We start from the raw sequence: 21,605 nt of genomic DNA, 5'->3' as shown, positions 1-21,605 counted from the left end.
GGCAATCGAAAAGTATTTTTTATTGTCCTCTACATTGGTTTTCATTATACCACATAATAATCTGAGCATCTCACACATATATTCACACAGGGTTTCTTTAGAAATAACCAACATTTAATAAATATCTTACAACAAGTTTTGCAATCTCATGCAATAAGACAGACTGGTCTAATGTTACTAGACTTAAAGATATATGAAGAAATGTTGAGGACTGAGAGTTCATCCACAGCAGAGACCAAAGTCCTTCATATTTGGACCACATTTGTCAAGTATGCAATTCATAAATTCAAAATAAAAGGCCTACAATGAAATTAGATTGTCTTTGAAAGCTCAACTTTTATAAAACACTTCTAAACTTCCTTTATACTCTACAGTCAAGGAGAACAAAGCAAAAAAGTGGTCATTCTGTGCAACTGTTGACTTCCTCTTTCCACAAACATAGTTTCCTGTGTAATAATCACTCATTATGACACATCTACCACAACATGCATGCATTTACACATATAAAATAATCAAAAGACAATAAAGTACAGTCAGTAGACTGACATTATTAGCAACACCAAAGCATACAAGTAGCAAAACATTTACATCAAATTTAATTGAAAAAAAAAAGACTTTACAATACAACATTAAAAGTATCACTGTATGAAACTGTTGCCACAAGCAACAATGGTCCTTTATAACATGAATTTCTTTTCCAACAAAACTGCTGAAGTTGTTAATTCAAGTAAAGGCTTTACGTGCTCAAAAAATGCACATTGTTTATTGCTTCATAGTTTTCACAGGTTGAGAGGCCCTTTCAGTTTTGGATTGACCTCACTATTTTTGTGTTGTTGAGAAATAAGAGATCAGGCTTGCTGTAGTTTGGTGGGTTGGCTAGAGGGTCATAACCTAAGCGACTTAACATCGGGGCAAGGCTGGCCATATCATTCACCACATCAGCAGGGATCTTGCCCACCCATTTAGACAGAGCCTCTGTATTCACTGGCCTGACTACTTGATCCGTTGACAGTTCCACCCTGCAGGAGAGACAGGGATAATAGAGACAATGAATAATCACACATCTGTTCAGAAACACTGTAGTTAGGAATATGGCTGACGAGGCCTAAGTGTTTGTCTAAGATATCATGAAATTAAATTAAATCTGCCTTTTAGAGTAAAGTGACCACATCACAAATTGCACAAAGATCTGACAATTAAAATCTACTTATTCCAGCGGGAGACATTTTAATGTCTAACACTGGTTCCTTTATTACAGGACTGTGACCCAATTAGTGCTCACCATGTCTTTGAAAATGCTTGCTGATCAAACAAACACCCTATTTACTTCTAATTTATTTGTTGTAATGCTCATATTAGAGAGTAGTGAAATATTTACATAGAGAGCACTAAGTCAACTCTTGACAAGGAAATGCATGTAAAAATCCATTATCTGGAAAAGCCGTAGATGTAAAAGGAAACGGTGAATGAAAATTATTAACAGGGTCAGACTCGATGGGAAAAAAAAGCTGTTTTTCTTTTAAATTTTTTAATGGCATATCAGTATCGGATTAAAAATGTATGGAATCACACATATAACATGGAGGGGATAAACAACAAGATATCACGGTCATAAATTAAGATTTAGTTTCAATGTTTTAGGTAAATTGTGGCTACATGGTTCTAATTTGTTTTAAGACTGGAGTATAACAAATGTTGCCTAGAATTTTCTTTCTATTTACATTCTGGAAGAGTCAATGCTAGTTGCCAAAAGTCAGAGCCGGTGTGCATATTTTGACTGATTTAGCATATCTCATACTCTGATTTTCTAGCTTCAGACTATGATTGCATGCAGGCAGAGAGTATCAAATATGTATGGTATTTTGTGCCAATTTTAGAACACATGTTGTTTCCATTAGTCATCTCCTAGCAACGAAGCTCACTGCTCTGGGTGTGTGTTCACGGTGTGTGTGTGGATGGGATAAATGCAGAGCACAAATTCTGAGTATGGGTTACCATACTTGGCCATATGTCGTCACTTTCACATTTCTGCATCAGTTTGCTGTGTTTGGAGCAACTTGAAAGACTGGTGACTCTCAGTCATTTAGTGTATGATGCCCAGTTGTTCTCTGTAACCATTTACAAAGTTGACAAGTGTTCAGATTTTAAAAGTTGTCTAGTGTTTTCTTGAAAAATAAGGGGAAAAAATTAGCAAAAAAGAAAAATAAATAAATTACAAAAACATTATTACAAAGATTATGGGATTGCAAACGGCAATTATCCTCCCTGTTTTGATTACACCAAATCAGTTTGAGCGAACGTGATCAATATTCATGAATCCGGCAGATAATTAATCCTTAGTGGGTTTTATATTGTTATTAATAGTACAATTTGTACTACTAGTGCTACTATTATTATTATCCTCGTTACTATTAATATCTGATCAGTATTATTGTTAGGTTTTTCCCTTTTTACAGAAACACTGAATGACCAAAAATATCTTAAGCGCCACCAGTCCTAAATCCAATTAAAATGACAAATATGCATTCATATATGGTTACCAAGTTTTAATTCTAATTATTCTACACTATATTGCCAAAAGTATTGGGTCACCCCCTTCTAATGAACAGGTTTGACTTCTTTAGTTATTTCTATGAGTACAAATCTTAATGTTTAAGCATATAATGATATTCTAGGGAATTGTGTGCTTCTAATTTTATAGCAACAGTTATTCCCTCAGAGAGAGAGAGAGAGAGAGAGAGAGAGAGAGAGAGAGAGAGCTGGGTAGTAACTGATTACATGTAATCTGGATTACGTAATTAGATAACAAAAATTAAGTACTTGTAATTAGATTAAATTACATTTTAATATACTCGTAATAAGACTACGGTTACTTTTTTATTGATTAGATAATTACATATTATTCACACACAAGTAATATTTTATTCACAATTTATTTATTCTCCCTAATTCCTCTTTTTCATCTTTTAAATTTTCCTTTCTAAAATAGCCTACCACTAACAAACAGTCAGAAAGTCTTGCAGTTTTGTGGACACTCACCCAAAGACCAGTCATTAGTCAGGTGGTTACACAACATTTGATCACTTCAGGTATAAGAAGTGTTTGAAAAAAATATGAATTTTTATGTGAATTATCACTCAGAGGGTTATTTACGCATGTATTACTATGTTTCAAACACTTAAAAATTCACATAATTTTTTTATTTAGATGTAAGGCAGAGATTGCCATACTTTATTCTCATCTGAACCTCTTTCACCTAATATATTTACTTGAAATACCCCTGAGATTTGAAAGCTTCAAACTCACTCACTTTGACAGTGAAACTCCACCAGCTTTCCCAATAAGCTGTTCGTGGTGCAGCACGGCGGTGTCCCAAGGCAGATCCAGGAACCGAAGGAGCTTGCGCATCACCCACTCAGGGTACAAGACCAGCTGCTCGTAATGCACAGGCAGACAGTTGCCATCCGCTGCAGCCAGGCACTGGTCATACATCACCTCCACCGCCCGGTTCCACTTCACCAAACAGTCCCGGTAACTCGTCAAGTCAAACCCGGTGATAGTCACCTTGCGGGAAATCATAGAGTGTACGGTGGCCCTGCCATCACGGAGCATAAGAACAAACTTTGCTTTTGGGAAGAGCTTGGAGAGGTAGGAAAGGGACTTCAGAGCGAAAGGGTCCTTATTGCAGAGCCTCGGAGCGGGCTCGCCATGCCCCACTATGATCTCCAACAGGAAGGCACGTACAGCTGAATCCAGGACCTCATCGGTGACCCCAGCCTCGACAAGACGGACCCGTTCACGTGCGGAGTGACTCCACGTGGCCTGCATGGCTAACAGCCGGGGGATGACGCGGGTCTCTTCTCCGCACCGAACGAGAGGGTGGGCGTCCAACATAGCCCGCATCAGTGTGGTGCCACTACGAGGGACTCCGCCAATGAAAATGAGAGGGGTTTCCTCATTGTACTCCTCAGGGATTTGTAACGGGTCGCTTAGGTTTCGGCCAGCATGTTGATTAACCACCCACCCGTGCTGTGCCGTGTGAGAACGAGCAGTTGGACATTCAATCGTGCTGAGGCCAAGATAAAATACCGTGATGGAGCTGATGACCCCACAGACCAGAAGAACGTTGCATGTTTGTTTTCTCATGACTTATAGTTAAGGGAGTATGCAGTTTGTGGTTATAAAAAAGCAGAATGAGGCCACAAAATTAGTAAAACAGACTCAGCAGAAAGAAGGGGGAGGGAAGGTCAAGAGGGATTTTGGAAAAAAGAAGAGCGGATGCTTTCCAGAAAGGTTCAGGGTGAAAGAATGTTGAAAGGCAGCTTAGGTAAAGGTTTTTTGGGGGAGGGAAGGGATGGGCGAATGTTTTCTATCCAGCAGCTCTTCAGGCCTTTGCTTGGAGCTTCAGTAAAATCAAACTTGATCAAGCCTTATGTTCTCTGTCAGCACCATTGTGCCTGTAAAAAGGGGGGAAAAAAACAGATTTGGTCAGGTCTGTTTCAGCATTGGCTACTAGGGTGCATCTCATGTTACATTAAATGTCACATCTAATACCATTACAGTACAACATTACTGTAATAGTATTAGACAATTAGAGTTTGCCAATTTGAGTGCTGTAACTCAAGAACCACGCTTGAATTGCAGGCCGAAACACATCAAAGGACAATGTCTTGTAAAATGTAATAAGACAAACAATGTAATGCTGTGGAAATTATGTTGCGTGTAACTTGTAGGTGTCATATCTAGTTTAAGATTGTGTAGATTCTCAGTTATCCAGGTCAAAGTAGAATAATCTTCAATAGACAACAGAACACATATGCTACAATGATGACAATGCTAAATGTTTAAAGATTTCATTGGCATAAATGATTAAAATAATTACTTTTTGATGGAATTGAAATGAAAACAAGAAATATTATGTGAGTTTAGATGTTTATCTTGATTTTTAGCGGTTGGCCTACCAATCTACTAGAACATCTAGTTTCCCTTTGCACACACAAGCAGGTATGTTTTGGTTACACTGCTACCTCCGTGTGAGCAGGTTACACCTCCAACCTCTGTTTTTGAGCATCAACAGCATCTTTCAGACTTTCACACGTCAACTTTAAACTTTTGGCAAACCATGCACGTTAAGACCTTTAAGCACTAAAGCATCCTGTTGTGGAAAGTGGCAAGTACCTGTGGTCGGTTTTCTTTCGAGATGCACAAAGGTGATATTTGTGACATGCAATGCATTGAAACTGTTTTTATTAATGTATATATTTTATCTTAAATATAAACCCCTTATATGTAGATGATTGGGCACTTGTAAATGTAAATGACTTGCCTTGTTAGCATGCATCGCTCATTTAGAATAATACAACTGCATTAGTATTAGAACTAGGTTAAAATCAAATTAATGTCTGTATGTACGTGTTGTGAATTAGGTTGCCATTTTAATCATTTTATTAATCTGTGTATAAATAATCCCCCCAGTAACAGTGAATGAGACATAATGACTGTTTCTAAACAGGTTGCCATCTGTCTTCTATTGGTAAAACAAAAAGATAATCCCACCCCAGACTCACGCTAATGGTTGAGCCAGGTGAAACTAATCAAATTACAGCTAATAATCTATAAGTACCTTCTCTGCATAATAATCAGGAATAAAATAATTTTAACATCAAAGGATGTTTTCTTGGTACGTGTTGCTTACTGGTGGTCTCCATCCTTTTAGAGAGTCTGAAAATACATTCTACCTAGACAGCATATTTAATTGTGTTCAACATTGGATCGCGATTTTGGCATCACAACAGAGTTTGAATTCCCAAAATGCTAAGAAAGGCGTACAGACAAAAAATATGTTCCGTGACATCAGACCGCTGCCGTGTATTTTGTAGGAAACGTGCACCCACTGCAATAATGCAACAAGTCGACAGATACATTAAATGTGATCGGCTCGACGATCATCACCGTGTATAACAAGGCTGAACGCGTTTTTCAGTTCATATGCACACGTTTGCACTGATAAGTACGGCTGATTTCACTCTGATGCATTAGCTGTGTGACACGAACACACGTTTTAAATGGTTGTAAGGGAAACCGAGGACCGAATCTACCTGAGAACAAAGTTACTCGCCAGCACGACCGACGGCCTGCGACAAGGAAACTATGTGAGTGAAACACGCTCACGACACGTAAAAAACCCCCCGACAACTCCGTTAGTATGAATAGTTCAGCAAGAAAACCGAGCGTGTTGTGTCTTACCGTACAGGAAGTAACTTACTCCTCGAAATCCTACATTCTCTAGAATCACGTCTGTCTGATGAAATGCAGACGCGAAGATCGTGTAAACGGAGCTATGAAGCTCTGACTTTGAGAATGAGTCTCACACCGCGAGCACATTTCTCGTTAATCTTCAGTGTAAACGTGAGGAATCGATGTCAAACCACTTCGATTCCAGCGAAAAGCTATAAATTACGTGCAGAGACTCATAAATTCATACCACAGTTACCACAGCGCTGAAGAACTCTCACATTTCATTGGCTACAGCAAACGTCTATTGCCAATCAGATGGGTTTCATTGGTTTTGTGTTTATGGCATTGCTGTAATGAACCAAACTCGTGTTGAATATATAACCTGTCTCTATTCTCATCAGAAGAACCGTCAATGTAATACATTTTTAATCAATATGTTATGAGATTTACAATAAAATAAAGCCTGAAACTTAAATGTTGCACTGTTTTGTGGAGGGCTGGAATGAGAAAACCGTCTTTTTACAATAAGATTAAGTGACACATTACAAGTAAATTCACATTCAGCTGCTTTATGGATAAAAGTCTCAGTAAACTTAGTTATTACAAGAGCTCAATGTTGCAGCCATGTACTGGCATCTTATATTCAGGCAGTTGGGTCACTAGATACTGTGACACATGATAAATGGCCATAATAAATACTAAACGACCAGTATTCATCTCTCTCAAATCAAATCTTAAAATGGTCACTGATTAAACAGTGTAATTATGTGCTAAATTAAAGAGAAGCAATACAGGAAGGATGCAAGAGAGGAAGTGAGATGGTCTTGACTCCAGAAGATTATATCCTTCCCCCTCGAAAGATGATCAATGCAACTCCTACAAATGGGTTTAAAAAGCTGACAAAGTCATATACGGTATTTCTTTATCGTATGATTGCACAATATATACACCAGGAAAAATAAATACAAGTTTTAACACTTTTCTTAGACATCACTTTATATTAGCACTAGCACTGTCAACAAATCTGAAGAAAGTTGTTTTAACGGGAAAACACACACACACACACACACACACACACATATATATATATATATATATATAATTGAGTGTCCAGGGGTGATGCTACTGGTCTGTCTCCATCTCAGGGTCAGCAGATGCATTGCCTTCTTTCTGAGGGTCACCAGGCAGAACGTCTGTGACTTTCTGTATAAGTTCATCGATCTGTTCTTCTGTCAGTCTTTCTTCACTCTCCTCTACCATCTGTAAGGTTAGGTCATATATAGGTTATACAGGTCCTTCTAAAAAAATTAGCATATTGTGATAAAGTTCATTATTTTCTGTAATGTACTGATAAACATTAGACTTTCATATATTTTAGATTCATTAAAACACAACTGAAGTAGTTCAAGCCTTTTATTGTTTTAATATGGATGATTTTGGCATACAGCTCATGAAAACCCAAAATTCCAATCTCAAAAAATTAGCATATTTCATCCGACCAATAAAAGAAAAGTGTTTTTAATACAAAAAAAGTCAACCTTCAAATAATTATGTTCAATTATGCACTCAATACTTGGTCGGGAATCCTTTTGCAGAAATGACTGCTTCAATGCGGCGTGGCATGGAGGCAATCAGCCTGTGGCACTGCTGAGGTGTTATGGAGGCCCAGGATGCTTCGATAGCGGCCTTAAGCTCATCCAGAGTGTTGGGTCTTGCGTCTCTCAACTTTCTCTTCACAATATCCCACAGATTCTCTATGGGGTTCAGGTCAGGAGAGTTGGCAGGCCAATTGAGCACAGTAATACCATGGTCAGTAAACCATTTACCAGTGGTTTTGGCACTGTGAGCAGGTGCCAGGTCGTGCTGAAAAATGAAATCATCTCCATAAAGCTTTTCAGCAGATGGAAGCATGAAGTGCTCCAAAATCTCCTGATAGCTAGCTGCATTGACCCTGCCCTTGATAAAACACAGTGGACCAACACCAGCAGCTGACATGGCACCCCAGACCATCACTGACTGTGGGTACTTGACACTGGACTTCAGGCATTTTGGCATTTCCCTCTCCCCAGTCTTCCTCCAGACTCTGGCACCTTGATTTCCGAATGACATGCAAAATTTGCTTTCATCCGAAAAAAGTACTTTGGACCACTGAGCAACAGTCCAGTGCTGCTTCTCTGTAGCCCAGGTCAGGCGCTTCTGCCGCTGTTTCTGGTTCAAAAGTGGCTTGACCTGGGTAATGCGGCACCTGTAGCCCATTTCCTGCACACGCCTGTACACGGTGGCTCTGGATGTTTCTACTCCAGACTCAGTCCACTGCTTCCGCAGGTCCCCCAAGGTCTGGAATCGGTCCTTCTCCACAATCTTCCTCAGGGTCCGGTCACCTCTTCTCGTTGTGCTGCGTTTTCTGCCACACTTTTTCCTTCCCACAGACTTCCCACTGAGGTGCCTTGATACAGCACTCTGGGAACAGCCTATTCGTTCAGAAATTTCTTTCTGTGTCTTACCCTCTTGCTTGAGGGTGTCAATGATGGCCTTCTGGACAGCAGTCAGGTCGGCAGTCTTACCCATGATTGCGGTTTTGAGTAATGAACCAGGCTGGGAGTTTTTAAAAGCCTCAGGAATCTTTTGCAGGTGTTTAGAGTTAATTAGTTGATTCAGATGATTAGGTTAATAGCTCGTTTAGAGAACCTTTTCATGATATGCTAATTTTTTGAGATAGGAATTTTGGGTTTTCATGAGCTGTATGCCAAAATCATCAATATTAAAACAATAAAAGGCTTGAACTACTTCAGTTGTGTGTAATGAATCTAAAATATATGAAAGTCTAATGTTTATCAGTATATTACAGAAAATAATGAACTTTATCACAATATGCAAATTTTTTGAGAAGGACCTGTACATCTATTATCCAGCGCTGGTCATTCAAAAACTATCCTCTCTCTCGTCATTCCCTTCCACTGACTTTTTGCATGTGCACAGATAAAGCCTGGGGCTTAAAGGTACCAAATCGATACATTTATCCTTGTAATAATATTGTTAATATTATCAACTATAAATTCTGTTTATCTGAAAATAAATTTCATTTTTTGTTTCATGTAGGCAAAAGTATAGTGTGAAGTAATGCCATAATGACAATGCAATGACATAAATGTGTCAATAACCAATCAAAAACTGGACCAACATTCACAAATCTCATCAAAACACTTTTTAAAGAACGTATCCACTTTCCCTCACTGTGTCCTTTGGTCTCAAATTCATCATTAAATTCAAAATAAACTTACTTTTTCAAACCAAAAGCAATAGCCATTGTGACATCAAACAAATCATTTTAACAAACTCAGAATACACAATAACAGAAGAAACACTTTACAGCAAGATTCCATTTGTTAACATTAGTTAACTATATGAACTAACAATGAAAAATACTTTTAAACCATTTATTAATCTTAGTTAATGCTCCTTCAAGTCTAATTTCTAAACAACAATCTGAATATGCCATTTGCTTTTAATGGTGTATTTTTATTATTCAAATAAAAACAAGCCCAAACTGGGCCGTGGGCCAAACTAGAATGTTCTAAGAACACTATTGCTCAATGTCTATACATGTACCAGTCTGTCAGATTGCACAAATATATAATATCAGTATTTTTCCTGAGAACATTATTATTATTATTATTTAAAATAAGCTAACTGGCAGGATGCCACTATTACAAACAAGCTAGAAGATTAAAGAAATAACTTTGGCAGGAGTATTGAGGAGATTCAAAAAGAAAAAAGGAGGATAACGCCCATAATGAGATTATTGGTTGAAAAAGATATACATGTGTGAGCTACAAGTGAGATGGTCAGATGTTCTGCTGGCATCTCAGCTTTGTGTCTCGACCAATAAAGTCTAATTTTGGCATCAGGAACTTCTCGACTCAAGAGATTTCTTTGAGATAAATAGAAGATTTTCTACATTATATACTTCCATGAAAAAATTAGGGGTTTGTAAGATTTTCTTCATGTTTTTTAAATTAGTCTCTTATGCTCACTGCATTTATTTAATCAAAAAAACATTAAAAACAGAAATATTGTGATATATTATTAAAATGTTAAATAATTTTTAATATTTCAAAATGTAGTTTATTCCTGTAATGGCAGAGATGAATTTTCAGCAGCAATTACTCCAGTCTTTAGAGACACATGATCCTTCAGAAATCATTCTAATATTCTGATTTGCTACTCAAGAAACAATATTATCAATGCTACTTTTTTGTTGTTGTTGTGGAAACAGTGACATTTTTTTCAGGATTCTCTGAAAGATCAAATGAACAACATTTTAAATAGAAATAGATACATCATATGTCTTTACTGTCATTTTTCATAAATTTAATGCATCATTGTTGGAGTGAGGGGGGTTAGGGTGTTCACGGACGGACCCCAAACTCTTGAACAGTGTACAATCTTACTACTCTCTAAGAAATAGGCAAAGATGTAAAGAAGGAAAAAGGGTATTAAAAAAGGTATAAAAAATTGTCTCACCAGCTGAATTTCGACAGCAGTCTGAGGTCTGTGGTTAAGCAGCTGCAACTTCTCAGCTCTTTAAAGAGGAACAGGAAAAAGAACCAGCAACTGTCAACTTTAGTCACAGTTTAAAAACAGGTGCAGTAATACTAGACACACTATCAAATGCAAAACATCAACTGTGAAAACTGCACTGTAGTCTCAAACATCACATGATAATGATACATCTCAAACATAGATTATAAAGTGGTTGTAATACACTGTATTTAGTGTGACACAGACAGATCTTGTAACACTGTTTGTGACAGGTCTATAAGTTTTCCTATGCCTGTGTTTTCCACCATAAAACAAGGCATTTCGGTGCAAAATAAGGAATAAAAAAGAATGTTTTCTGTTACTCACTTAGTGAGCTTGTGAGGCAGCATAGCAGTGAGGAACTCCTTCACAGTATCTGGATTCTGATGAGCACACGGCGTCTTGGAGAGGTACTTCAGGGTCTACGGAGGCAGACACATCAAATGTTAAAGGGCATGAGTGATCAACCCTGTCTGAAGATCATGAAGAAAACAATCTCTCATAGACAGAAACATTAATATAATCTTTGTTTACGAGATGCTTCAAATCACATCAAAAACAGGCACCTCATACATGATGGTGTTGAGATTCTGCTGTCCCGTGCTGTGCTTATTTTTAACCATCTCCTTTCTTTTTTCTTTCAGGTCTGTCAGCAACTGATAGACCTAGTGGAAGAGAGTGCATTTGTACAGTCACAAATAATCTTAACAATTTAACATTTACAACATGCATTTCTGATAACACACACATTGAATTGTACAACATGAACCAAAATTAATCTAAAAAGGTTTAAAATGCATACAGACCTCATAATTGCTTAGCATAGCAGCATTGGCGTCCCTTCTGCAAAACAAAATATTTATATTAGGATTAACTCATGTGTGAGCAAAGGGAAGCTCAAACCCATGGCACTATTGCTACGATATTACAAATAAACATCAATTACTGATGCCAATAAATAGTCTTTACGTCCATCATTACATTTGAAACAGATCAGCTCATAATCAATTTTATCTGAGCTTTATGACAATAACTGCATATGTAGCGTTCACCGTCATCTAAAGATTAGAATACAGCAGTATTGTTCACGTGAGCCGCATATCCTCGTTATTTCAGTGTAAACATGGAAAACAGTTATTTTTTTCTAATCACAGCGCCATATACTGGGTATTTTCAACAAAACGATTATTGCATGTTTAAACGAATAAAGTAAAATGAAATCGCGTACACTTCCATCCCGCTTGCCTTGTTGGTTCTAACTAATAACGATCCGGTGAGAAAACGAAGCATGCTGTTAAACGTTCCCACCCAGGTTAAATATTCCTGTAACCATTACTGTTTACAAATAATTTGTATAGTAGTAATTTTAATAAAGATCTGACTATAATGTTTCGCCCGTGCAACAAAATGAATCCTGCGACCTAATAAAAAAAGTCAGAAATATTGTGGAAGTGACATTAAAAATTATTAAAAGTTATATAGTAAGATTATATTTATATAAAATATGTTATATTTATATAAGATGATAGTATATAAAAGCAATATTATGAATTACTTTCAAAAAATATATTATGATTGCAGGAATCAACAGAATATCTGATAAATAAATGACCCAAATAGAGAAATAGATTCATAAACAGATGCAAGAGCAAACATACAAATCTCAATTCAATGTGCAAACATTTCGCAAGCAATTATAACACGTAAGGTTTGTATTATTGTAATGTATTATTGTCTGCAAGTTGGGGAAATATTAAGGTTGTCACTAATAGTTACACGCATGGTGTTAACCTCATTTACACAGGTATATTACAAAGATATACTCAAAAAAGACATAAAAGTGAAATAAAATACTTAAATACATGAAGTACAGCTATATTCATAATTTTTTGTGTAACGTCTCGGTTTAAGGACATAGCGCTATCCGCAATTCAAAATTGTATCATTTTATATTTTAATTTTTTTATTAATTCAGTTTCATTACACAATAGCACAAACATTAGGGTACTATAACTGCAGAGTGTTTTCTCTCTTTAGGGAGGCGGTTCCTTAGGCTTCGATACACTAAAGGTGATTTGTTCTCTAAAATGATTGGCAGCTCCCGAAAAATTGTGCTTTAGATTTTGGTTGGTTCGCGAGCATCTAATTAGCATATTGTGGGCGGGGTTTTCGCGTTCCCAAAATAAAAGAGGAAGAAATTAATGCCATAATCAACTGGATATACAGCTTTTAACAGTAATTCACTCTAATGAATCGGTGAAAGCATACGGCACTGATCCTTGAAATATCCGACATAAATATCCGACATCTGCTCATCGCTATAAAGACTGCTTGATACTGTTACAATGGCAAGCTCAGAGGTAAAGATCGCTCATCTTTCTGAAGTCAGCCTGATTTAGTGCATTGTGTGTGTGTGTGTGTAAGCGATGATTTACCTTCCTTAATGTGTATGTTTATTACTTTGTGTTAAACAGGGAAATAAACTATGGGGTGGTCGCTTTGTGGGAAACACCGACCCTATAATGGAAAAGTTCAACGCGTCAATCGCGTACGACCAGCGCATGTGGGAAGCTGATATTAAAGGGAGTAAAGCATATGTCAAAGCCTTACAGAAAGCAGGTCTGGTCACGCAAAACGAGATGGAACAGATTCTTACAGGACTTGACAAGGTGATTATATTATTTACCACATTATCTGACGCATAATCCCGTACCAGGTTATATGGGTGTTTTTACAATGCCATCTGTCTCTTGAATTGTGATGCTTTGTAAATATTTACCAGGATACTGTACCATAGTCCATTCCCCCTTTGACACCAAAGCTTAATACATCACAGACAAAAATACGCCCTGACACAGACACCTCCATGTGCACAAAACAATAGCCATGTGACAATGCTGATGATGCCTATTGTAAATTTCCCTGAAGCTACTGCCATTCAACATCCTGACAGCATAATTGGCCAAACAGAGGAGACCGGGGCTAGTTGTCACACTTTGAATATTTAATTTCCACATTATTGTCCAAGAAAAAAAGAGAGTTCATTCACCAAACACTGACCATGCAAAATGGCCCGATATTTAAATGATAAAACTGGTATGAAACAGCAGAAATTTAAAAGGTAATGTACAAAAATATTGACTCATTAACTCAACAAATAGTTTAATGTATTGTACAAAAAAGTAAAACACATACATGACAACTTTTCCCAATAAAAATATAATCTATGTGAAACTAAAAAAATACCCAACAGCTGTTACAAAATATGATGATTTTGAATTTGTTTTTTGTTTTTTTTTGAGGTTTGAAGTATAAAATTCACAAAATTTACTCTATATAGTATTGCATTTTTTAAAATATAATTATTCTATTAATTCTAATTAAGACAGCATTTGAAACCAACAAACATCTGCTAGAGAAAACACACATTTGTGTAATTGGACTAAAACAAAACCTTTATTATTATTTTAAACCTTTATATAGCTACTGCAGTGTTATTTTAGAACCATTGAGATATTATAGTTTTTGTTATCATGTTAATTTTAGTTAAAGTTTAGTGATTTGGTTATGTTTTTGTCAAATATATATATATGTATGTATGTGTGTGTATATATGTCTACGTAGATTCTATTAATTTTTATTGTAGTTTTAGTTTTTTAGTATCATTTTAATATCAAGTTAAACTAAATGAAAAATGTTTCCTTGGCAACTAGCTGAAATAAAATAAGTTTTTATTTAATTTTATTGTAAGTTTTTTTGCATTTCAAGTTTTTTTTTTTTTTATGGTTTTAGTCCCGAGATATAGCTCTAGTGACAACTAACCCAGTCTCCCCTATAATGGCTGTAAATATTGCAAAAAATATTATTTTAATTCATTGTCACAATATAAATAACTGAGGTATTTAAAAAATATCTTTATCAGGTCTTTGATGAATGGTCCAAAGGCGAGTTCAAGATAAAACCAGGAGACGAGGATATCCACACAGCCAATGAACGCAGGCTGAAGGTCAAAAGAAAACTTTCCTCATTGGTTCTAACATTTACTTTTATTGAATAAGAAAATATTTGATCAATATGGTGTAGCTTATAGTTCCGTACAATACATAATAATATTACAGGAACCAAAATTCAGTCAATGTTCATGTCTTCTTTTAAAGGAATTTATTGGGGATCCAGCTGGAAAGCTTCACACAGGCAGGAGCAGAAATGATCAGGTTTAAATTTAGTAATTTGTCACATGATATCACATGGCATATAGGCTTTTGACTGAACTCTTTTTATTTGTTGGATAGGTTGCAACAGATATGCGGCTCTGGCTGCGGGACTCTATTACCACCCTGAAAGAGCTGGCTTTGCAGCTCATCAGCACTATGGTGGAAAGAGCTGCAGCGTAAGAAATATTAATTATCAAGATATCTGTAGAGATCTGACTAATGTACAATTACCAAACACACATCCCAAACTATTTTCCTTTGTCCATCCAGAGAGATTGAAATCCTGTGCCCTGGATACACTCACATGCAAAGGGCCCAGCCAATCAGATGGAGTCACTGGATTCTCAGGTGCATTTCAGTAGAAGAATTCTGTCTTAATTATATTTTACTCAAGGCAAGGTAACAGTAATGTCGGGATCTTGTATATTTGGACTTGTTGGTACATATGTATGGTCATAAGTTCATTGTTCATGGTTTCTTGCAGTCATGCAGTGGCACTAAGCAGAGATGTTGAACTACTGGAGGACATCAGGAAACGTGCTAATGTGATGCCCCTAGGAAGGTTAGTTTTGTGTATATACAAAACTTCATATATTTAAAAGAATTCTCTTATGCATATTAAGGTTGAATTTATTGGATTAGAAATACAGTAATATTATTATAATTAAAAATAACCATTTTCTATTTTAATATACTTTAAAATGTAATTTATTCCTGTGATGCAAAGTTACATTTTCAGCATCATTACTCCAGTCTTCAGTGTCACATGATCCTTTAGAAATCATGCTAATAGGCTGATTTGGTGTTCAAGAAACATTTCTTATTATTTTCAATGTTGAAAACACTTGTACTGCTTAATCATTTCGTGAAAGCTGTGATACATTTTTTTCTTAATTATTTAATAATAGAAAGTTCAAAAGAACTGCATTTATTTGAAATCCAATCTTTGATAATTATTCATTATAGATGTCTTCACTGTCCTTTTCTAATGCATCTTTGACTAAATAACAGTTTTAAGTTTACAAAAAAAGTCTTACTGTCACTAAACCTTTGAACTGTACACACTTTTATTTTTGAGATACATTGATATATGATATATATTTATTTGCCTTGCAGTGGAGCTATTGCTGGGAATCCCTTCAACATTGATAGAGAACTTCTTCGTCAAGGTTGACGTTATTTGTATTCCCATACAATTAATAATTTGTGAATTATGTTCCTGTGATATATGCTTGCGTATACAGGTCAAACTGGTCACCTATTTGAATTTTTCATCTGATGTATTTTTTTTTATCACTCCCCAGAACTAAATTTTGATAGTATCAGCATTAACAGTATGGATGCTACTGGACAGAGGGATTTTGTTGGTATGTGTAATAATGCTGCAAAAATCATCTAAGGGTATGTGGTCATCAGTGTCCCTTGTAATTAAAGGGATAGTTCACCAAAAAAAAAAAAAAAAATTTGTCAACATTTACTGACCCTTAAGTTGTTCCAAACCTGTGTGTCTTTAATTCTTCTGTGGAACATAAAACACATCTTTTGAAAAATGTCACAGTGCTTTTTTTGGTCCATAAGATGGAAATCTTTGGTCACCAAAACTGTTTAGTTACCAACATTCTTTAAAATACCTTCCTTTATATTCCACAGAATAAAGATCAGATTTCGATCAACATGATGGAGAGTAAATGATCAAAGAATTTTCATTTTTGGTGAATATTCTGTTTAACTCGATGTGTTTGTTTGTTTTTGGACAGCTGAGTTTCTCTTCTGGGGATCAATGTGTGTCACACACCTCAGCAAGATGGCAGAGGATCTGATTTTGTACAGTACAAAGGAGTTCTCCTTCATCACTCTGGCTGATGCATACAGGTGAGAACAACACATGATTAATAATAGGAAATGACAGCAATGGGCAATCTTGAAAACACAATTCATTCAGAATTTCAAAATATTTCACACTGATTGAAATTCATTCACTATGATCATCAGGCTTTGCATGTGCTCTTGACATAAAGTTCCCAGGTCTGACCTGGGTGATGTTCCGATCCCATTTCTGTCATTGCTTTATTTAAAGCAGTGGTCTCAAACTCAATTCCTGGAGGGCCACAGCTCTGCACAGTTTTGCTCCAACCCTAATGAAACACACCTGATCCAGCTAATCAAGGTCTTCAGGATTACTAGAAACTTCCAAGCAGGTGTGAGTTGGAGCTGGTTGGGGCTAAACTATGCAGATCTGTGGCCCTCCAGGAACTGAGTTTGAGACCATAGGGATAGTTCACCCAAAAATGAAAATTCTGTCATCATTTACTCGCCCTCAAGTAGTTCCAAACCTGTATGAATGTCTCTGTTTTGCTGAACACAAAGGAAGATATTCTGAAGAATGTGGGAAACAGAGCAGTTCTGGGGCACCATTGACTTCCATAGTATTTTTTGTTCCTACTATGGAAGTCAATGGTGCCCCAAAACAGCCTGGTTACAAACTTTCTTCAAAATATCTTCCTTTGTATTCGGCAGAACAAAGACATTCATACAGGTTTGGAACTACTTGAGGGTGAGTAAATGATGACACAATTTTCATTTTTGGATGAACTTTCCCTTTAATAAATGCAAAAAGCACAAAATGAAATTCATCAAAGAATCCTGAAAAAACTGAATCACCGGTAACGACCTTAAAGTTAAATAGTAAATGTTCACTCAGAAATAATTATTGCCTATTTATTAACAACATTATCATGTTTGGAAAAGCTGACTATCTGCCACGGAGTGCAGGATTCAGTGTGTTGTCTTAATTAGTGGATGATACTCAACACAGATGCTGTGAACACGAGCTGGCTGATGTGTGTACTGAGGGATTCAATCCACTTCTGTTTTGTATGTGTGCCCAGTGTGTGTAGTTAATCAGAGCTGTGGTGTTTGTGTTTGCGAGAGCAGCACTGGGAGCAGTTTAATGCCTCAGAAGAAGAACGCAGACAGCCTGGAGCTCATCCGAAGCAAAGCAGGCCGAGTGTTTGGCAGAGTAAGATACAGCACAGACTAATGAAGCCAACCCGAGACACCAGTACTGGCCTACAGAGATACTCCTGCCATTTAAATAATTAGTATTATGATTAAGGTCAATCTATGGGAAATTTAATAATTAGTATTAGGGCTGTCAGTTTAGTGCTATTCCTTTAGGTATGCACAATATTATAGTACCTTATCGGGCAATGGTTATTTAATAGTGCATGCCTATTTTTAAATTGACTTTAGTTTTTAATATTTTATTTTTTATTTATTGAGACAAAATAATCGAATATTTTAATATCGCCTTTATCGGTTATCTGCAAGAACATTAAACTAATTATCAGTTTTATTTAAAATAACAGTAATAATAAAAGCATAGTATTAAAAATAAAAATTATATTTAAAATTTAATTAATACAATTAATACAAAATTAACGGTCTTAACAGACAAAATAGTGTAATATTTTAATATTGCCCATTTATTGGTTATTGGCTATAACATAAAAATATTTATCGGCTTATAGGCCAGAATTTTTAGTGCATCCCTAGAATAATTATAAAGAAAATAATATTACAAATATTTAAAATAATATTACAGATATTATAATATTAAAAATAAAAGTTATGTTTTAGATATTATTTAATGAAATAATAAAAATTTATATGCCTTAACAAATAGTATATTTTAATATCGCCATAACATGAAATGAAGTGTTGGCTTATTGACCAGAATTTATATATCAGCGCATACCTAGAATTATAAAGTAAATAACTTTACAAATACTTAAAATAATAATTAAGATATACAAACATATTAAATTATTTTAAATATTATAATATTAAAATGCAAATATTTTAAATATTATTTAATCAAATTAAATAAACATAATCATACACCACAAAGGTGAGATAGGGTAAGATAACAATTTTAAAAAAAGAAAAAAATCATTTTATGTTAATGCTTTATCTAATTTAAATTTCATTGTAATACAGTGTGCAGGGTTTCTGATGACTCTCAAGGGCTTACCCAGCACATACAACAAAGACCTACAGGTATGTCCTTGACAGCCAGAAAATATGATTTTTACTTTAAACATTTTTCTGAATATATATTTTGTAGTGCTGTCAAACGATTAATCGCGATTAATTGCATCCAAAATAAAAAAAAAATGTTTACATGATATGAGTGTGTACGGTGTATATTTATTATGTATATATAAATACAAACACATGCATGCATATATTTAAGAAAATCTTGCTATGCTTATATATTAAATATATTTATATATAATATAAAATCTACTAATATAAATTAAAAAAATATATACATGTAAATATTTTCAAAATATATACTGTATGTATGTGTATTTATATATACATAATAAATAAACACAGTACACGTACATGTAGTATGTGAACAAAAACGTTTATTTTGGATGCAATTAATCGTGATTAATCATTTGACAGCACTAATATTTTGTCACTGCAGGAGGATAAGGAGGCCATGTTTGACACATATGATACAGTACATGCTGTGCTGCAGGTGGCTACAGGAGTAATTTCAACTCTAAAGGTGAGGGACAGGTTATAACAAGTTAATGTTGTTTTGTCATGAACAATGGCAATCAAAAACAAAACTGTTACTTCAGTTAAATAGCAAGTCGATGAAATGTTGAATGAGATGCAGACGTGTTTGAGCATGTCGTAATCCATTGTCAGTCTAAAATGTGAGTGGTAAAAAAAAACTGTTGTTTCATTTCTTTTTTTTATTCATTGTTGAGCAGTAGATCTTAAGCACTTGTACTTTTCCATTCCTCAGGTCAACCAAGCAGCGATGGAAGGGGCCCTCAGTGCGGATATGCTGGCCACTGATCTTGCCTACCATCTGGTCAGAAAGGGAGTAAGTCCATCAATACATCAATTTACAGTTTTAAGATTTTGCATGTCAGTGGAGCTTGATGAAATCTGATATATTTATACGCATATATCAAAGATGCCTTTCAGAGAGGCCCACAGTTGTGCTGGGAAAGCCGTTTATATCGCTGAATCGAAGAACATCCATCTGTCTAAACTCACTGTAGAGGACCTTCAAACTGTCAGGTCAGCAGTTACATTCAAACTAAAAGGACATCTAAAAGTATATTAAATGTTTTTATTTAGATTTTTTTTCAAATGTATTTGTTTCTTTCTTTCTCTCCAGCCTTTTGTTTGACAAGGATGTTTCTTCAGTGTGGGACTACACCAAAAGTGTTGAACAGTACAGTGCCCCCGGTGGCACGGCCAGGAGTAGCGTCACAGCTCAAATTGAGCACTTTAGAACCTGGTTACAGTCACAAAAACAATAACCATAGTCTCATTTCTACAAAGGCCAGTAGTAGGTGCATTTTCATAGATGAATTTGGCATGTTTTGCCTGCGTGTTACATAAGTAAACTTCCATTGGTTCAAAATGAGAATATTTATATGACAAACAGTATGTACAATGAAATATAGTTGCAACTGAATAAAGAATTTGTGTAGTCACTTCATTTGAACTTTTATTAACATCTTTGGAAACATTGTTAAAGGGATCATATGAAGCGATTTTTACAACCTTAATTCCGGAAATGTTGGGACATTTTTTTTAAATATATTTTAATAAAATGAAAACTAAAAGAATTTTAAATCACATGAGCCAATATTTTATTCACAATAGAACATAGATGACATAAATTTGGTCCCATTCTTGCCTGATATAGGTTTCCAGAAGAGTTTGTGGTCGTCTTTGACATATTTTTCATTTAATGATGTGTCAAATGTTCTCTATAAGTAAAAGATCTGGACTGCAGGCAGGCCAATTTAGCACCCGGACTCTTCTACTACAAAGCCATGCTGTTGTAATATGTGGTTTTGCATTGTCCTGCTGAAATACACAAGGCCTTCCCTGAAAAAGACGTCGTAATAATACTTTGCATAATACAACCCAAATGTTTATGCAAAGAAAGAAGGCGCAATTTTATTCTCGCTAAAGTATTGTTGTTGCCGCCGCCATGTCGTGGTATAAGCTGTGTGTTTCCAAATATGGTAAGGGGTGTGAAATTTCCATCACATGCTTGAGGTATTCGGCCAATCACAACGCACTGGATAGCTGGCCAATCAGAACACACCTCGCTTTTCAGAACGATGAGCATTTCAGAAAGGCTGTGCAGAGAGGAGCAACAATAATATATGGTATATGGAAAGTAATGTGTTTTCTTTAACCTTAAGCCTCATAAACACATTGCATTACACACAATACACAAAATATTATTTTTAGCATCACCATATAACCCAAATCCACATGCCCTGCATATGTACATAACTTGTTTGTTTCAAGTTTAATCATCAAACCAAAGCCATATGAAACATTTAAATTACCGGAGAAACATAATAACATTAAAAATAGGCATTTGCAGGCCTGGTAAATCATGAAAATGTTATACAATGTTGTAAGTAACGGAAAAGTCATTGAAATTTACATAGTGAAATAATCTTAATGGAGGATCAGAAAGTTTCAAATGGGCCACATTCAAATCTCAAGCTATTTTTT

General features: G+C 35.6%; 3 protein-coding genes across 7 annotated transcripts; 1 reads left to right on the top strand and 2 right to left on the bottom strand.

Moving 5' to 3' along the window:
- LOC306856355 (protein-tyrosine sulfotransferase 1-like) lies at nt 1-6,513 on the bottom strand. 2 transcript variants are annotated; one of them, XM_079395593.1, is made up of 3 exons: nt 6,247-6,513; nt 3,311-4,457; nt 1-1,019 (listed from the first exon to the last, which is right to left on the bottom strand). In XM_079395593.1, the coding sequence occupies exons 2-3, from the start codon at nt 4,144-4,146 to the stop codon at nt 800-802; spliced, it is 1,056 nt and encodes a 351-aa protein (XP_079251719.1). In that variant the 5' UTR covers nt 4,147-4,457; nt 6,247-6,513; the 3' UTR covers nt 1-799. The 2 variants fall into 2 exon arrangements, with proteins under 2 accessions (XP_079251719.1, XP_079251720.1); XM_079395594.1 differs by having other exon boundaries at nt 6,266-6,513.
- LOC306856354 (argininosuccinate lyase-like) lies at nt 5,893-20,673 on the top strand. 2 transcript variants are annotated; one of them, XM_079395591.1, is made up of 16 exons: nt 5,893-6,152; nt 13,293-13,487; nt 14,741-14,824; nt 14,976-15,032; nt 15,111-15,208; nt 15,303-15,380; nt 15,517-15,594; nt 16,149-16,201; nt 16,337-16,399; nt 16,790-16,904; nt 17,967-18,051; nt 19,032-19,091; nt 19,528-19,611; nt 19,858-19,938; nt 20,032-20,138; nt 20,239-20,673. In XM_079395591.1, the coding sequence occupies exons 1-16, from the start codon at nt 6,066-6,068 to the stop codon at nt 20,381-20,383; spliced, it is 1,470 nt and encodes a 489-aa protein (XP_079251717.1). In that variant the 5' UTR covers nt 5,893-6,065; the 3' UTR covers nt 20,384-20,673. The 2 variants fall into 2 exon arrangements, with proteins under 2 accessions (XP_079251717.1, XP_079251718.1); XM_079395592.1 differs by lacking the exon at nt 5,893-6,152 and adding an exon at nt 12,977-13,178.
- LOC306856356 (DNA-directed RNA polymerase III subunit RPC9-like) lies at nt 6,795-12,083 on the bottom strand. 3 transcript variants are annotated; one of them, XM_079395596.1, is made up of 6 exons: nt 12,047-12,083; nt 11,625-11,661; nt 11,385-11,483; nt 11,146-11,240; nt 10,762-10,819; nt 6,795-7,497 (listed from the first exon to the last, which is right to left on the bottom strand). In XM_079395596.1, the coding sequence occupies exons 1-6, from the start codon at nt 12,052-12,054 to the stop codon at nt 7,360-7,362; spliced, it is 435 nt and encodes a 144-aa protein (XP_079251722.1). In that variant the 5' UTR covers nt 12,055-12,083; the 3' UTR covers nt 6,795-7,359. The 3 variants fall into 3 exon arrangements, with proteins under 3 accessions (XP_079251722.1, XP_079251723.1, XP_079251721.1); XM_079395597.1 differs by lacking the exon at nt 6,795-7,497 and adding an exon at nt 9,423-10,534 and having other exon boundaries at nt 12,047-12,079; XM_079395595.1 differs by lacking the exon at nt 6,795-7,497 and having other exon boundaries at nt 10,491-10,819; nt 12,047-12,069.
- Nucleotides 20,674-21,605: the final 932 nt, after the last annotated feature.

Source organism: Barbus barbus (genome assembly GCF_936440315.1).
Source record: "Barbus barbus genome assembly, chromosome: 36".
NCBI lineage: Eukaryota > Metazoa > Chordata > Actinopteri > Cypriniformes > Cyprinidae > Barbus > Barbus barbus.
Note: the sequence above shows the minus strand (reverse complement) of the source record. Positions and strands in the feature narration are given on the sequence as shown.

Bases quoted from the DNA above. Each gene is read 5' to 3' on its own strand.
- LOC306856355 (XM_079395593.1), bottom strand. From the start codon at position 4,146: ATGAGAAAACAAACATGCAACGTTCTTCTGGTCTGTGGGGTCATCAGC. The intron at 1,020-3,310 runs GTGAGTGAGTTT...TCTCTCCTGCAG, and splicing joins GGTGGAGTTTCACTGTCAAA to GGTGGAACTGTCAACGGATC.
- LOC306856354 (XM_079395591.1), top strand. From the start codon at position 6,066: ATGGTTGTAAGGGAAACCGAGGACCGAATCTACCTGAGAACAAAGTTA. The intron at 18,052-19,031 runs GTAAGATACAGC...ATTGTAATACAG, and splicing joins CAGGCCGAGTGTTTGGCAGA to TGTGCAGGGTTTCTGATGAC. The intron at 19,612-19,857 runs GTGAGGGACAGG...TCCATTCCTCAG, and splicing joins GAGTAATTTCAACTCTAAAG to GTCAACCAAGCAGCGATGGA.
- LOC306856356 (XM_079395595.1), bottom strand. The intron at 11,484-11,624 runs GTCTGTATGCAT...CTCTTCCACTAG, and splicing joins CTATGCTAAGCAATTATGAG to GTCTATCAGTTGCTGACAGA. The intron at 10,820-11,145 runs GTGAGTAACAGA...TCCTCTTTAAAG, and splicing joins CTGCCTCACAAGCTCACTAA to AGCTGAGAAGTTGCAGCTGC.